General features: G+C 38.5%; 1 protein-coding gene across 2 annotated transcripts in view; it reads left to right on the top strand.

Annotated features, from left to right (window-relative positions):
• BICC1 (BicC family RNA binding protein 1) overlaps nucleotides 1-17,584 on the top strand; it is a 90,362-nt gene that overhangs the window by 55,650 nt on the left and 17,128 nt on the right. The window contains exons 1-6 of one of the 2 annotated variants that reach the window (XM_041405022.1): nucleotides 6,256-6,369; nucleotides 12,056-12,135; nucleotides 13,306-13,464; nucleotides 14,437-14,490; nucleotides 15,299-15,493; nucleotides 16,408-16,659. In XM_041405022.1, the coding sequence (XP_041260956.1) occupies nucleotides 12,115-12,135; nucleotides 13,306-13,464; nucleotides 14,437-14,490; nucleotides 15,299-15,493; nucleotides 16,408-16,659 (681 nt within the window). In that variant the 5' untranslated portion in view covers nucleotides 6,256-6,369; nucleotides 12,056-12,114. Of the gene's footprint in view, nucleotides 1-6,255; nucleotides 6,370-12,055; nucleotides 12,136-13,305; nucleotides 13,465-14,436; nucleotides 14,491-15,298; nucleotides 15,494-16,407; nucleotides 16,660-17,584 lie in introns of those variants that run through there. The other variant, XM_041405021.1, reaches the window with a different exon arrangement.

Genomic DNA, 17,584 nt, shown 5'->3' with positions numbered 1-17,584 from the left:
GGCTTTCCTGGGGACAGCAGCACTTGCAGGGAGGGCTGGCTGCTGCATTCCCTGCTCCAACCCTGATCAAGTCCTATAAACCTTCTGAAATTACAGGCTATGTGAGTATCATCCTCTCCCTGCAAATTTGATGTATTACTAGGAAAATTCTGATATTTTTGTGTGCTTTGATTTCAAGCATTCTTTATACTGTGTATTCTAAATATAGACAGAGTCCGTGCCAGAGGCAAAGTGCAAATTTACAAAACCATCATTGATAGAAATTCTACTCTCTTTAATGACTTCCTCTGGAAACTGTAATTTGAATCATATGATTTTTCTGAAGTAGCAGTAGAAGGGAATATCTGAAAAATAGCTGTAACACAGTTTTCAGAACTTTAGACTTTTGATCTGTACAAACTTAACCTTGCATAAAACTGTGCTGGTCATTTAATTCCATGATTACTTGGCAAAATTATTTTGTCTGTAAAGGAACAAAATCTAAAGAGAACAAAATCCCAGGCATAGCTAGTGTTCTGGTAATTTTTTTGGTCCAGATTGTAAATGTTTAAAAGAATTTGTGGTTTTATGGTAAGTGCTTGTTAAACACTCTGGTAGTTTTGGTTTTGAAATTGGTTTTGTTTAGCTGGGGAGACCAAAACCATCTGGCAATGCTTGCTAGCCATGGCCAGTCTCAGAGGCTGTTGGCAACATCTTCTCCCTGTATTAACTCCTGTGAAAGGCAAAGGCAAATAAGCCCTGTTAATGGGAACAAAGCTGTGGGAAAGGACAAAGTTGGGAATGAAGTGGAATGGAGAGAGACACGGAGAGGAAATGAGAGGCTGATGAGGAGACTGAAGCCAGTTGGAAAGAGGTAGGTGGGATGACAGGAAATGTGAGGTTGGAGTGGGAGTCTTAAACAAATGAAGATTTTGAAAGAATAGAGTGATAAAGAGTTAGTGCCAAAGATGGTGCAAATGAGGAAACAGATGGGAGGTGTAAAGGAGAAAAGTGATGAGAATGCATATTCCAAAAGGTGGAGGGGAGGGTTACAGCCTTCTGTTCATAGGTGTCTGGCATGGATTTCCAATACATATCCTTGTCTTGGAAATTAGATCAGACACAATTCTGAGGTTTTTACTTAATGAATATCCTATGGAAAAACTGCTAAATGCTGTTGTATTGATGTTTTCCTTAATTACTGTCCTAAACCAGTGATTCAATGTCTACCATGTCACTATTCCTATTTGATGTCTTTGTGCAGCTTCCATAAAGTTGCAGTTTTGATGGCTGCAATTTAAATTTGTTAAACATATACCAGATGTCTGGTCCTCTATCAAAACATATGGATGACTTAAAATACCAGGAACGCAAAATATGAATTTCTAGTACATGAGAGCTGAGGATACTGGCAATTTCTACTAAAAAAAAATCACAAAAGAGTTAGAATGTGTTCAAGTAAACCAAGATGGCAATAAAAAGGATTAATTTTGAGTGCAGCTTTCATCCAGCTGATTGGATTTGTGTCCAGTGCAATGTCAAATAATGTAAACTTGGTTTTGCAGTGCTGGAGGAGAGTAGTAGCCAAGAAAGTAAGCTGTGAAAATACTGGGCTTCAGCAAAGTGCAAGCTTTTTTTGTGGAATTGACTTAAAATCCTCTAATGCCAAACAGCTCCTACTGAGATTTCCAGCAGTAAATTTGTAGCTGTATGTGTGCAAATTCCAGCGTGTAGTTCCCCTCTGCTGTTCCTGCTGCCCTGAGTGCAGTATGCAGTAAAGCTCCTGCTCAGCTCTCCTGCCTCTCCATGTGCAGCCTTACAAAGCGGAATTGACTTTGCTCATCGACACACATTTGGTCACATCAAAGAAATCTGAATTGTCACATTGAACGTGTGCTTGCTGTGAGGGGAAGGAATACTGAAAGTGGCTATTTGGGTGCATAATTTCTTTATTTTCTTCTTGTGGATTTGCTTGCTGAGGGATGCTGCAAGAAGGCGTGCCTGTAGGAATGCCATGGCAGTGTACACAGGTGCATTCGGGAGGGGAGCAGATTTTGGATTCTACAAGTAAAGATGGAGGTTCCAGAGTGATGGGGTTGGGAAAAAAAAAAAGTTAACCAAAATAAACCACTATAGAGAAGTTCATTTATAGCATGAATTACTGATGGAATGCCAGAAAAAGATAAGAAATCTACTACAACATGGGTTATGCTTTTAATCAGCTGACTCATAGTGGAAATTGCTTCTTAGCAGTGTAAGCAGCATATCAGCCCAAAAGAAGAAATTATCAAGAAGTGAGACACTCTTGGCCATTAACTTTTTTCTTCTTTTCCTAGTATACATTAACAGACACAGATATTTTTTGTGTATTTTCCACTCCATCTTCTGTTATTTCTACAACTAAAACTTTAACCCCACTCATTGCCACCATCATCAGCTGCTGAAAATGAACATCTGCTAACTTAGACCTGAGTGCCTAAACTGCAATTTCTAAACCTGTGTCTGCAAGTGGTGCCCTTTGCTGTTCTGCTGTCATCTGCTGGCAGGGAAAAGATGTGAGCAAGAGGTGGTTCTCTCTACTTCCTGATAATATGATTTTTTTGTCTTGCTGACTTCTTTCAGTTGCCAGTGCCTTAATCACCCTAATGACACAGCTGCTCTTTTTTTTTATTATTACTTTTTTTTTAAAATTTATTTTTATTTTTGCATGGGCAGTTTAAAGGTTATCCAGAGAGTGAGGGATGTGAGGCCATAGCTGCTAACTATATTGACATTAACCTATGCCCAGCGTTGCCATTCAAGAGTTAGACTGGCATGGTGGAGTATGAGGAGTGATGGGTCCTATTTTGTGCTTTTTCTCAAGCAATTCTCTGGTTTTTAAGTCTAATGTTTGCTGGTAATTTTTGAAGTAACTCTCATGCCTGGTATAATACATGAGTATTTACAGAACTCCTTTGTTTTAATGCTGGTTGAAACTTACCCAAGTAAAATCAGTTGCAGGCAACTTTATGAGTATAACATAAATGTATTATTGATGAAATTATCAATTTCAGGAGTTTTTGCTATACTTGTGAGCTAGAATTTGATTTTGCTACAGTTAATGAAAGGTTTGTATTCTCCCATAAGTATTTAGACAGCTAAACTGTGGGGACAATTTTCAGCTGACTTATGTTGTTTGTCCACAGCTGTCACTACGTTTTCCTGATGCAAGTTGGTGGGACATCAAATATTTCCAGGAGATGATTGAAAAAGGACTGTAATAATTTTTTTTTCTTTAGAGAAACAGTTACTGGAAAACTAACATAGGGATTTTAATTTTTTTTCTTCTTCCAGCTGTGGATGTAGAACTTGAAGCAAGTCAGATTTTCTTTGTTTTTTGTCAGCATTTCAAATGGAACAGCACTGCCACCATTTTTCTGAGCGGCCATACCCTCTGTCTGGAGGCCCAAACTTCCTATGCCTCACTTTATTCTAGTCTAGTTTTTTAATAGCTTGCCAAGAGTGACAGTGTTTGTGTATTTTGCCATTTGAAATGAGTGCATGCACGTGAATTACCCAGTTTTTCTTTGGCCAGTTTCTGCTCTCCTCAAGATGAGATGTAAAGGTGGAAAAATTCCACTACTTCCTGTGTTTATGATGTTTGGCTTGTGAATATTGTGAGGGGAAAAGTCTTTAGTTTAAGTATTTCTCCCAAGTATTCACTTTAAGTACTCTGTGCTAAGCTTCCTAATTAACCTACACAGTACCTGTTGCAGCTGAAGGATTTCTTACCTCAGTGCAACTTTGTACATGGTCAATTTCTGTAATGCCTTGCTGTTAATCAGTCTGTAATTGACTTAGAGATGTAAAGTGAGTCTCTTGCTGACATTGTGTTGATTGTTTGGAGTGCCAGATTAATTACAGCACGTATTGTAGTTGCTGTATTATGGCCTACATCTGCTTTTTATTAACTTTCTCTGTAAATGAGAAACTGTCAGTGCATACTTTTTCTTACATTCTGAAGAAAAATTCCCCCAAACCCCACAACTGTGTACTTTAAAAATTAAAGAACAGTTGTGTTTAGATCACAAGTTTGTTTATTTCTTTTGTTTCTGGAGCAGCTGACTCAAGCACAGATGACTCCTCCCTGTTTTGCAATAAATAAATGGACAGAAAGACCATCCCAGGCCATTTGAAACTCGGCCACAGGAGTTGGTGTTGCTTCTCTCTGATCCGAGCAGTTAGACACGCACAAACCCACAGCATCCCTTGTGCCAGCAGCTGGCAGCAAATCCCTCATTTGCTGGAGTCACTTATCCCAGACTGCTGCCAGTTCAGAAAGCAGCCCCAGCCGTTAATTCTGCGGGGTAGGTGACAGGCAAGGAGGCTTTTAAGGAAAGTCACATTTGCTTGAGCTTTTTATCTCATTTCTGTGCTCGGGGGTGTGTGCCTGCAGCCACCAGAGCTTAAATTCACAGGTTTGTACTGGCTCAAAGGAAGATTAAATGTGTTTATGGTCACTGGTGAATGTTTTAAGGAAACTAGGTAGCCAAGGAGCTAGTGGGTGAGCATTGTACTGTAACTGCACTTACATGAGAGTGGTTTGAACTTTGGTCATTCCTGTAGGAACAGGAAGATTTTGGGCTTTTCTGGTTTTGATCAGGGCTTGCTGTGTTTTCTGTGAAGAGCAGTGATTTGCTTACACTTGGCCAGATAAGGGAGGGGTAGAATACAAACACAGTTGTAATATGAAGGGAATTATCAAGGGGCTTAACATTCAGTGAGTGTGCTTGGCAGTAAGTATAGTAAAACTGAAATTTCAAGCCCTGGAATGTAGTTATATAAACTTACTGCTGTAATTGAATTACTTGAGAGTAAAAATTTGTCACGATCTTTCAGTGAAAATTGGAATTAGTTGATATATCAGTTTTGGATTTTTAGGAGCTTCTAGCAAGCAGATACCTTGCAATGTGCTCTGCACTGCATTTGCAGGTAAACTGAAAACTGAGAGTGTTCCACTCTGATGCCCATCTTTCTATTTAAACTCAATTTTTTGGACACCAAATGCAATTTATCAGAGTGACTGCTGAAATTCACATTGCGGAGATGCTTAATAATTTCTGATGTTGATTAATTTCCCAGAGGTGAGTTTTGCTATTAATGTAATACTGGGAGAGACAGATGGACAGAAGTGATGCAGAGAAAATTCACTGAGAACAGCTCAGGAATGATTTCTTGATTTGAAAGGCAGCACTGGGCATCTTTCAGGTGTTTGGTGGTTTTATTTCTCAGTTTATCACAAAGAAATTACCCTTGCAGAAGAAGCAGTGTTTGCTTGCTCTGAACCCCTCCATGAAAAGAAAAGCTGAAATTTTTAAGTCACTGTTCTTTAGGAGATGAAGGTTCTCTTCCCAAATCAGCTGCTAAGTGCTTGTTACACTGGTGGTCCAGCCACAGAATTCCTCCTTGCAGTGGCTGTGTCCAGAGCAGCTCTCACAGTGGGTGCAGTCAGACACTGAAAGGTGCAGCCAGGGATTGGATGTGGGAGCACTGCAAGGAAGGCTGAGCCTCAGGCGTGAACTTCAGATCACGAGTCAGATGATGTTTTTTATTTAGAAAAACGCAGTCACAAGGACTAGTTTGAGAATGTGTGTGTGAGAAACTAAAATTATCTTATGATTTATGCATCAGAATTGCAACCCTGAGTATGAGTCCGTGTGCAGTGAAGACACAGTGGTGTTACTTCTGATAGGAATGTTGTGGCTGCTGTCTAGGTCCTCTGTTAAGCTGATCTTAAAATACTATAGTTTTTTTCTTCTCTGTATTTCTTATTTTCTTTCCCAGGCATTGTGATTCTGTGTTTGTGCTTTGAGATACAAAGGCAACAGACATTTAAGTCATGAACTGTGAATTTGTTGTGTCCGTGCTGAAAAAAAAAAGCCGTAACAGGCTTTGTGTCCTGCTGAGAGATGCGCTTGCTTTGGGCGGCTGCTTGAGCTAAAGGCTGGAGAGCAGCTGCCCAACAGGCAGCAGAAGGGCTGCATGGCATGTGCCTTTTTGTGGCTGTCTGTATTTGCAAAATGCCTAAAGGCTCTTTTTAGAAATAAAATAAGGGATTGAAGCTGATCGTGGTGGTAACTAAAGTTGTGTAACTGAAATGTAGTGTCTCGGTGATTACAATTAATTCATTCTCATTTCTTCTTTTCAGGTTTTCTTCTCCACCTTGGCTTTCCCCTTCTCCCTTGAAATCTGGTCACTTTTCTGTTTAAATTGCCATATGATCTGTTACCTCTTCCTTGTCTTCCCTCTTTGCTTATCCTTTAAGAGAAGTCTTTTCAACTTCATTTCCTCTGTCAGTGGTCCGAAATCTGGTCATCAATAGTTTATTTCTCCAAACGTAATATTGTACAGGTAATCTATTTTTTAAAGCTTATCTGATGTTTCTGGCTAATTTTCACTTAATTCTGGGCATTCTGAACATGATTTTTCAGTGTTCTGCTGAGTTATTTCAAAGCTGCTAGGAGATCCAAATGTGGGATTCAGCTATGATTCATGTACAAGAGCATCTCATTTCTTTTAATTTGTGAGGCTTACATCAAACAGATACTTCACTCTAAGAGCCATTTTAAGTAGCCTGTTACAGATATTGATGTTTTCTTTTGAGCTACACTGAAATCTTTGAGAAACAACGTTCTTTTCTCTGCTCTACCAGATGCTGTGCTGCATTTCTTCAGGTCGGTGTGTTACTCAGTCTCTGCTTTGTGAATATCTGTATGTCTGCCTGTGTGTGTGTGTGTGTATGGAAGTGTGTCACTATAAATGGTGGAGAGAAGTGAGGAGGGGATTGCTGGCTGCACATCACGAAGTTGTTACAGGGCAGGGTTCAAAAGCAGTGCTCTGGTAGTTAATGCTCCTCAGGTGACAGCATGGCAGCAACCAAACTGTGACAAGAGTGAAGGGCCGCGTGTAAACTGCCTTCCCTGGAGGGAACAGCGTGCAGAACAGTGCAATAGGTGTTTGCCTTTTCTCAGCCTCCTTCTCATGTCCTGAGTTGAACAGAAATTCTTCTAAAGATGGTTCAGAGTTAGGTGCCAGTAATGGGGAAAGTTAAGAGTGAAAAAATGCTGAGAAGACAGAGTCTTTCAAATGTGTGCTCACATATAGGCAGTGGCTCTATTTCCTCCCAGGGACATTTCATAATCAGTTGTTTGTCCACAAGAAAAGAGATCTCCCAGAATGCCCAGAGCCTCAGGATATGTCTCCTCTGAAGACACTATTAATTGCTTGCAGCCCATGTTGAGGTTTATGATGCTCTGAGTAGGCTTTTGATCATGCCCAAGTTAGCTGGGTGAAATCTCGTTCAGACAAAATGATGCTGCAGTCTAACTTCAGCTAAAAAGCAAGAAAAAAGACAAGCCCCAAACTAAACAAACTACATGTTGTTCTTGAGTGATACCTCTGAGAATACTCAGGAGTCTGCAGTAGGAAATGGCTCATTGCTTTCTGCCTTAGTACACGAGTAGCTTTTTCCTTCTGTGGTTTAGACACTGGGAGGAGAAGTGAGTGCCCTGAGTTGTGTTGGAGAGAGGATAAGAATTCTTTTTAACTGGTAAGCCAAGAGCACCACGTGCCCAAGTGCTGAATTTACTTTTTTATTCAGTCGAGCTCCTTTGCATCTGCCCTTAATCCTGAGCATTTGCACCATGCTTTTAGCCTTAATGTTGCTTTTCCATGGCAATGTTTTGAGCCTATTTCAAGTCTCTTGGCTATTGCCAGTCACGTTTTTCGTTGAGGGTATGTCCACTCCTGAAACTGTATACACAGGATTTCCTAATTTATGAGCATTAAGTAAATTGTTTCAATTTAATTATCCTTTGTTCCATATTAATAAGAAGCCTTAATTGACCTTTTTGTTTATTTCACTTGTTTTATAGGTCTATGTTTTTTCATTTTATTGTAGGGTGATCAGTGTATTTGCCCTTTCAGATGAGAACATACCAACTTCTATGCGTTAATTTGTTGTTTGGGCTTTTTTTCTTTTTAACTTCTCACATAGCTTAGTGTGTTTTTGTTGGTACTTTTGGGACAGACACTCTCATAACTTGTCCCTTAAAAATGCTGGGTCTCTTTTGTCTTTTTGTTTGAATGGCTCAAATACTCTTGGGCTATTCAGATCTTAATCAGCCACTCCTTAAGAATGACTGTCATCTGCCCTGGTGTTGCCCAGTTGTCTGGCTATTTTTAGAGTAGTGGTATTTCGGTATTTGTGTTACTTAAGGCTGTTCATCCTGTAAACAAGCTGGATGCATAGTCTGAAGAGCTGCCCCAGACATTAAATGTAACACTTGGATTTCAGGAGAGGCCTACACAGTTAAATGGCTTCATTATTAGAAATATTTCGTGCCTGGGAGAAGTTGGTGTAGATGCATTTGCACTGGCACAAATACACTTTTGCTTGGAGGAGTTTTGTTTTGTTTGCTGAAGTGTCACACACAATAGTAGCAATAAAGCTGGAGGCTTGCTGGTGTAGCTGTGGACAAAGACTGGGGAGGTGAAACTCTGCCAAAGTGTGGAGTGAGGAATTTGAGGATAGGAGCAATAAAAGACCACTTGAAGGCAGGAGTCTGGCAAAATGAAGATTGTTAAAAAAACTTCCAGCAGTGTCTGTTGTGTAACTTCAGCTTTCTATTCTATGTAAATATTCCTCCATTCTTTTTTTTTTGGGGGGGGGGGGGGGGGGGGGAGGCCTGTTAAAATTAATTTTTTTCTTTTCCATTCCTAAAGAAAATTGATGGAAAATACGGATTACTATAGAATGGCATTTTTAATAGTTTGCAAGACAGTAATCATGTTATTTCTTATGATTTAAAACCTTTAACAGGGTCTGATACTACACTTATTTAATGTGTTAAAGCCTTATATGCTTCTAGCACACAGACCTCTTCTGAAGCCTTTGTTCTGTGTTTGCAAATAGCTTGCAAACTTTAGTGTCTCATGTCTTTATTTATGGTAGGCACCTGCTCTTTGCTCACTCCAGTTTTATATGGAGCATACTCCCAGTTATACAATGGAGCTTAAAGAACAATCTGATTTTATTTTTTCCTCCTCAGTAAAATCAGGCATCAAACCCCGTGTTCCTTAGGGGTGAGGGATGACTTAGCATCACCTGGAGAGAAGTTCATGGTTGTGGCCCCAGCCAGGGGAGTTGTGCTTGTCTGCACTGTCAGCTCCAGACACCGTCACACTTGGCACAGGTTTGTGCCTGACAATCCTCTCCACACTTTGGAGAGTGCCTTGGAGATTTTTGGGGGCTTTGACAGTGCATTGCTGCCATCACACCTGTAGGTAACTCAAATATTAAATATAGAGCTTTAGCCAACCAAGGTTTTTGTCTTAGGCACTAAGACATGGTAGCATTTTTTTCCTAAATTAAATGTCATAGTTAATCCGTGGAATCAGCTGCAAAGCAAACAAGCTATTTGATTCCATAGCTATATTAGGAAATTTTGTTTCTGTAATACACAGAAAATCAGGTTATTATGATGTAATTGTCTCTCTAAATTCTTAACTGATTGCTGAAATGATCTGTTTGTTGGTTGTTATTTGGGTACCTGTGCCTTTTCCTGCAGATCATCCCTAGTTTCAAGGTTCTTTCAACTCACGCAAAGCCAATTCAAACACTACAAAGTATTTTAGTTACAAGTAACTCTTTTCGGCCCAATTTCATGAGGATGTTGTATTTAAATAGTGTTTCACCGAAGGAAAGAGTGAACTCTCAAAGAAAGAATTTCTTTGACTTAAACTGACCTGCTTCATATCCATTTCCAACCACTGTGTCCTTTAGAAGTCAATTAAGGAGAGGGTACTTAAGACCAATTTTGAAAGTTTTGGTAGCACATTTTGGAATTGTTGTTGATATCAGAGGATTCTTTTTTTGCTTTGTTGGTTCCTCTTTGTTTTGTTTTTGTTTTTGGTGGGGTTTTTTTTGGTTTTTTGGTTTGTTTTTTTTTTTAGCTGAGCAATTGAGCTTTTTTTCATCTTAAAAGAACAAACAAGTGTAGAAATACAGGATGTTTGGCTGAAGCTGTCAGTATCAACAGAAAAGAGGTGTCCACCTGAGATGAGAAATGGAAAAAATAGGTATTCTAAACTGTATTTTCACTCATGAGTAAGCAAATAATATTATGGAATGATAGTCATTTCCTTTGGTACTAATAGGATGCCAGGCTTGATTTTAGGTAATTTCTCTATATATAATCAAATGTGTATTTAAATACAATGTTTGCAATGTTTACAAGTATGTGAAAACCAGCTCCACAGTGGTGGTGATGGTCTGGGCTTGTGTTTTTCCTGGTTGCATCTGAAGAGCACTTGGAGCACACACAGTGTGCTAGAATCTGCTTCTGGGAATTTCTGACTGCAATATCCACTTCAAATATGATTCACAGCTTAAATGCATTAGAACCACATGGCTTCCTGTCAACTTTAAAAGGAAAAGAAAATTTGCCCTTAAGACTGTTTTGTTGGGTTTTTGTTTGACTTTGCTCCATTGTGAAAGGCTGAAGCAGCAGATTTTTGAAGCCTCTCTAGGTTCTGTGTGTGTACCATGTTTTTGTGACTATGGTTTTTCCATTTTAAAAAATAAAATACATCAGTTTCTCAGAACTCAAAATGCTGCATTTTTCTTGACTTTCATGAAACTTGGCAGTGAATCCTGTGTTCCTTCAGTGTTTTTGTATCCCCAGCTGAATGTGCTCAGAACTTCTCAGCGGTAAAGACTAGAGGCTTATTTTTACTGTTGGAATGAAAAGAGTATCCAGGCATAACTTAGAGTTTCAGTTTTCAATTGAATAGAACAGGTTTACAACCTCAAGTTGTGATATTTCACATTTCTTTAGCAGGGAAGTGATTTCAGTCATTCAGATGATGTGAAAGGCAGATCTCCTCTGCTACAGCTGTTTTCTCCTGCCATTGAGCATATATTTATTTTTATATTCCCTAAGATGTATGTATTTGCCTAGCATAATGAATTACATTCATTCAAGAGTCAGAAGAGGGTTGAGAATTTTTGTTTTAAGAGCAGTTCATTGTATTACAGGAGAAAAAGGCACTGCAGAAGGGAAGACTCAAGAACAGGGGAAAGAGGCATCACCTGCAATATCATACCCTTGTTTCTAACACACAGAAATGTGGGTGGTAGTTGGGCATTTCTTGGTTTGCTGGAACTGAACTTACATTTAATGAACTGAACTTTTTACATTTCATGTTCTGATGGTAATTTTGCACTGTGGCACTTTGTGCTCCTGGACACCAGATGGTGCTGCTAAACTGGCTGATGTGTAATTTTCACACTTTTGTAATTGGTCCTTGATTTAGTTCCAAAGTCAGGTCTCTGCTCTCTGACCAGGTGTGTATTATGGGATGCAGAACTGCACCTGCTAGCTCAGCCTGACACCTTGTGTTGTTTGAGGATAGTGGCCTGAAAATTATAATGTAAACCAAGTGGGCTGTAGAATCGGTATTTTAGATCTCATGGGCAAAACCCACCATCAGCTGGTGTTCCTGCTAATTTATGTACTTGAGTTTCAGCCATTTGCTGTAATAAAGTGTCATTGAAATGCCATTTGATAACTGCAATCAGAAAATTTTGGGTGAAGACACCTTTAGTGCCAGGTTAAAACTGCGAAGAGTATTTGTAGAGACTAATCAAATGTATCAAAGTGATCATGAGGGAGGGTTTGTGTTTGGTGGGCTGCCAAAAAGCTTTGAGTTTTCTATTGTTACTTTTGGTTTGAGAAGACGTGGCTTAGCTATGTAATTGCATTGTAGGCCATGTTTATGATACTGTGATATGCATTTGGAATTTGATTTCTATTTTAAGTTGGTTCTCATGTTTAATAAATTCATCTGGTAATCCTAATTGTGGGGCAGAAGGGATAGAATAAGACATTTTGGCCTTCAGCTGAATCCCAAAGGCTGGTGGTATGGTTTATCAGTGAATTATAAATAATGGGCTCAAATTTATTTGAGCAGTGAGGAAATTTTTTTTTTATAGATATTGTGCTGTATTTTTCTTACAAGCTTATTTCTTTTATAGATCCCCATATTAAAGTTTCTGGAAAAAAAGAGAACGTTAAAGAAGCAAAAGAGAAAATCATGTCTGTCTTGGACACAAAAGTAAGAAAACTTTCTTAGAATGACACCTTAGCCCTTAACTTTGTGGTGACATTGATCTCTTTAATAGGCACATTTCAAGAGAAGGTATTTATGAAGCTATGAAGAAAAGTCTGCAATAAATGCCTTGCAGATGTTGATATTGGTGTATACCCACATATTTAAACATTTTGAGAGAATAATACTTGCTTGAAGCAGCTTTTCCAGAACTGAATTATATAGAAATAATATTTCCCGCCGTATGGCTAAAAGCATAAGTGATTTGTTCATTGAATTGGGGTTTTACTTCAAAATCTGAAATACAGCTTCACTGCAAGGAATAGGTTATGTAACCACTTCAGACAGCCTAAAATTTTGTTTCTGTTTGAAACTTGATTTTAGGAGCATTTATGCTGTTTTATATTTAACAGTTGCTCTATTCTTACACTCTGAAACATCAGGACCAGAATTCTAAAACATCTAGATTTTGGCCAGGGGTCTCTTCTCTTCATCAGATATTATTTTCATTCAGCAGCAGCTCTTTTGGGGCAGTGTGTATGGCTCCTGTGTGTTTGTGTGGCACCTTCCTGGTTCTCTGAGCAGATTGCCAAGAGGAACACTTGAGTGATAAGCACCACTTTTGAACAACTATTAACAACATTATTTTGAGCTGTTAACAATAGAGCTTTTAAGAATAGCTGTAGGCAGTGTTTGTGTGTCTTAAAAATTCATGTACCAAAAAAAAGTACTGTTTAAGGAAGAAAAAACAGTTACTTGGTCCCATGGCTTTGATTTGCAAAATTTTCATAATGTATTCCTTTCAGATCAAACAAGGGTACGTGACTTCAGTTGAAAAAATACAGAATTAAAAGAAATCAGAATAAATTGCAAAAGGACACTTAAGTCACAGTTGAAGAAAGTTCAAGGGTATTTTATAAGTATTAGTTGTTTTTGAAGATGCATCTTTGGGGTATTTATTTCCACTATTTATTTCCTCACTGGAAAGAAAACAAGACCAAATTAATATCCAACTGATTCCTATAAAAAACATCATCCTTGAGTAGAAGTTAAATTATAGCAAAAATACTTCAGAAATACAATTTTGATGTCATTCTTGAAGTTACATTACTCTTAAAAACTGAAATACTCAGGTTCTGCTGTGACCAAGTCAAACTGTGTCTGCTTCCTTTCCAGAGCAATCGGGTAACCTTGAAGATGGATGTTTCACATACAGAACATTCTCATGTGATAGGTAAAGGTGGCAATAATATTAAAAAGGTGATGGAGGAAACGGGATGCCATATCCATTTTCCAGACTCAAATAGGAACAATCAAGCAGAGAAAAGCAACCAAGTAAGTGTTGTTTAATACTGAGCTCGTTTGTAATTCCTGAGAGTACAGAACATTTCTAAACTTCTCTCATCAATATGGGTGTTTTGGAGATGGTGTGTTCATGTTCAGGGAAATAGATTTTTGGTTTTTATACTGTGTGGAAAGTACAGGGCTTCCTAAGTGAGCAAATCTTTAAAAACAGATGGAAACAATTTGTGATGGCTCATGAATCATTTTAATTTTTTTAAGCTAAAATTACTTTGCACATACAGAAGTCAGCAACTTAGTGTGAATGGTAGAGAAGTGGTATGAAAAAATCTGCTTTTGTAATTTTTTTTTCTTGTTCAGCACAATGACTTATTCAGCATATTGATTGATTTTTTTGGTGCTTTTTGCTTCTGGTGTAACTTTGTTGAAGACTAAACTTAGCAAATAGCCAGCAGAAATGAATGTCCTATTGTAAGGGTTCAGATTCATTAGAATAAATCATTGAGCCTGAATTGTTCATCTTTCCTAGTGCTAATATTGGTGGAATGTTTACTTTCAAGTCTCTCATCTTTGTACTTAGAATTCCCACTTGTGCATCCTAATGGCTGCTGAGCAAAATGCAGTAGTTTCAAAACATTCAAGAAAATTTACTGTTGTTTGAATATTAGCACTGAACACATGTATAGAATAATAATTCCATTATTTAACTAAAACACTGGTTTTTTGATGTAAACTTTTTTCTAGTTGCTTAAATAAGATGCTGTAAACTTTTTTAGCATTGGCTATACTTCTTAGCCAGCGTTTAGAGAGCAATTAACATGTCAGCAAGTGTGAGATGTGCTGATTTTTTCCTAAGGGTTTTTTATTTTGTTTTTTGGGTTTTTTTTTGGTTTTTTTTTTTTTTTTTTTTTTTTTTTTTTTAAGGAGAGCACAGCTATCTGAATAACTTCTCCATGTCTCACTTGAAAATATGATCCAATGCTTTTCACATTCTTGCTCTTCCAGGTGTCTATTGCAGGACAGCCAGCTGGAGTGGAGTCTGCAAGAGTCAGAATTCGGGTAATGCTCTAGCTCAGTGTAGTGTACCCCTAAAAATACCTGTCAGGGGAAAAATGCATAGTTTTGAGAACCCCAGGGTTTTCTGCCTCTGTCTGGTGACAGCAGAAATGTAGGAACAAATGTGAGTATCCATATGAGAAATATGCCAAGGATGTTATAACAGTGATTCACATTCTGGCTGAATTTTTAACTGGCCCAAAGTGGGTCTTGAACACGAAGTCTACACTCTAAGCACAATGTAAATTAATTCCATACTGTGTAGAAAATTACATCTTAACTTACCTACCACAGATGGCTTGTGGAAGCTCAGGCATCCTGTGTGAATCTATGACTTGGGAAAGGCAATTTCTGATTCTCACATTTTAACCATTTTCATGTATAATTTGTGTAAATAATTCAGTGTCATTCTCCACTTGTAGCTATTTTCTATTTTTTCCTTGTAGTTTCAACTCCTGTGTGTATTTTGGCATGGATAATGAAAAATCAAATAAATTACCAGAAGCTTACAGCAATTTTTGAACCAGACATGTCATACAACCTTTTTCCAAATGCTGCTGTTATTTTGGAGAAAAAAATAAACCAAACAAAACTCAGGAAAGCTTCTGCAAAAAAAAGCCCACTCTAGTATTCCTGGAAAAAGAGGTGCCTTTTTCCAAGTGACAGTATATTTTTATCCAGGAACTCTGAGCTGAGGATGTGTTTTGTCAGTTAAATCATCACTGACCAGTACATTATGATTGAGGAATAAAATTGTTGTGGTTTGACTATGGATCTGGTTTTCCATATCTCCTCTTCATTATTGTTGTAGGAGCTGCTTCCATTGGTACTCATGTTTGAATTGCCTATTGCTGGAATTCTCCAACCCATCCCAGATCCTAATTCTCCAACCATTCAGCACGTGTGTCAGACATACAACATTTCAGTTTCCTTCAAACAACGCTCTCGAATGTATGGTGCTACAGTCATTGTCAGAGGGTCACAAAACAACACTAGTGCTGTGAAGGTAATCTCTGCTCCTAAAAACCTTTCTGAATGTCACATATTTATAATATCTATGTCTAAGATGGTATATCTTGCCTCATCAGCACGTTATTGCATAATTAATTGCAAACCCTGAGGCTTTGAATTTTTTCCTTTATTTAACTTACACGGGTGAAATGTAAAAATGCATAGAAAATAGTTTTAAGTTTAGGATTTAGCATTGTTGGTGGTAAGGTTTTAATCCGGTGTTCACCTCCTGCACACTTGCTCAGGTTTTTGGCAATTCTGGAATATGTGCTGGTCTTACCCATCTTTTAATTCAAAAACAATGCAAACAAAAACCACAAAATACACCTCCCATCTCAAATTGTTCATGCTGAGCTTTTCTCAACATGCACATAAATACATAACCTTGAAAGTTATCCAATCAGTCAATAAAACTGAATCCAGTGCTTTGGTGTGAATTTGACAACCAAGGCAAGGAGCTGCCAGGAGCCTGTTCATCTTAATAAAGTAAAAAAGTGTTCTTGTTAGGAACTGGCAGTAGGAGAGATTGATACAGTCCCAGATGGGTGGATCTCAAGCCAGTGAGAACATCTGAGCCCAACACCGAGAGGAAAGTTTTGCAAGTGTACCTACCCAGATAAATCTCTGTTGACTTTCTGACTGCCTTTGTGGCCACAAAAGGTCTGTTGGGACCAATCCATGTGGCATTGTCCTACTGCCTGTTTCAGAGTGGCAATTAAATGTTGCATTTGACCATAAAATGGGAGCAGGGCAGAGTTTTGTTGCCTTTAACAAATCAACTGTGGTTTTAAACCCAACAGCGTTTCCTTACCTTGCCTGTGGAGTGCATGACAAGAAAGAAAGCAAGTCTGAGTTCTCCTTTTGTGTGCCTGTGGGCCTGTTTCACTGGTTTTTCCCATCTCCCCCCAGGAAGGAACAGCCATGCTCTTGGAACACCTGGCTGGGAGCCTGGCCTCTGCAATCCCTGTGAGCACGCAGCTCGACATCGCAGCACAGCATCATCTCTTTATGATGGGTCGAAACGGCAGCAACATCAAACATATCATGCAGAGGACTGGTGCTCAGATCCACTTCCCTGACCCTAGTAACCCACAGAAGAAATCCACTGTCTACCTCCAGGGCACAATTGAGTCTGTCTGTCTTGCCAGGCAATATCTCATGGTAAATACTTTCAGTGAAACTTGTGTGAAAAAATTGCACACCAGATTATGGAAAATATGCTTGCTCTGCCTGTATTTACAGCTCACATGTAAATTAGCCTTAGAGAGGAAGGATTGCTATTCACACTGCAAACATCTGAATCCATTGTTGTCAGGGTTTTGTCAGTGTTTGTAGTTACTGAAAATACTTGTAATCTCTGGTAACATGACTCAAAAAATAACCTTTTTAATATAAATGCAACATAAGTAATTTAAATTTGCAATAACAATATGCCTCTGAGGCATATTTCTGTAATATTCTGTGAGTGTTGGGTGATGGGTTGTGTTTTATTTTGCCAACCTGTCTTTTCTGTGTTTGTCAGGTAAATAGGTTTCTGTTGAGGGAAAATGTCAGGAATTCCTTAGTTCCCATGTAGGCAGGTGCTCAATGAAATTGGGAAACCATAGGGAATAATTACTTATTTTGATGTCTTACCTTCTTTGTAGTACCACAGCTACAATTCTATAAGGCCTTTTGTAGACATAGCTCTGGTGGTGAGTATCATTATTTGTGGAGATTTTTGGTATATTGGTCTTTAAACTTCACAGCAGCCTTTAGCCGTTATTTTAGTATTAACATATGTACACATTTTTCATATATGTGAATACTGAGGGACAAAATGTGTGAGGACTGGACCATTCAGTTTTTGGGGTTTTTACTCTAAACCTTTAGTATTTCAAGTGTGTTACTGATGTTATCCATATCACTAGAGAATATTTACGTAGCTGGCCTAGAATGGGGAAGAGAAAGGTAAAAGTTAAGACTTAGGCAATGGTTAATTAGATTTTTTTACTAGTGTTTTTCCTGATTTTGAATAGTTTAATGGGAGACTTGTAGTATGGGTGTCCTGCCATCATTTCCTGACAAGACTGTGCTGATTGGAATG

This window comes from Onychostruthus taczanowskii, unplaced genomic scaffold (assembly GCF_017590055.1).
Source record: "Onychostruthus taczanowskii isolate IOZ18803 unplaced genomic scaffold, ASM1759005v1 scaffold22, whole genome shotgun sequence".
Classification (NCBI taxonomy): Eukaryota; Metazoa; Chordata; class Aves; order Passeriformes; family Passeridae; genus Onychostruthus; species Onychostruthus taczanowskii.
The sequence above is the reverse complement of the archived record's forward strand: the minus strand, read 5'-3'. Positions and strand labels throughout refer to the sequence as shown.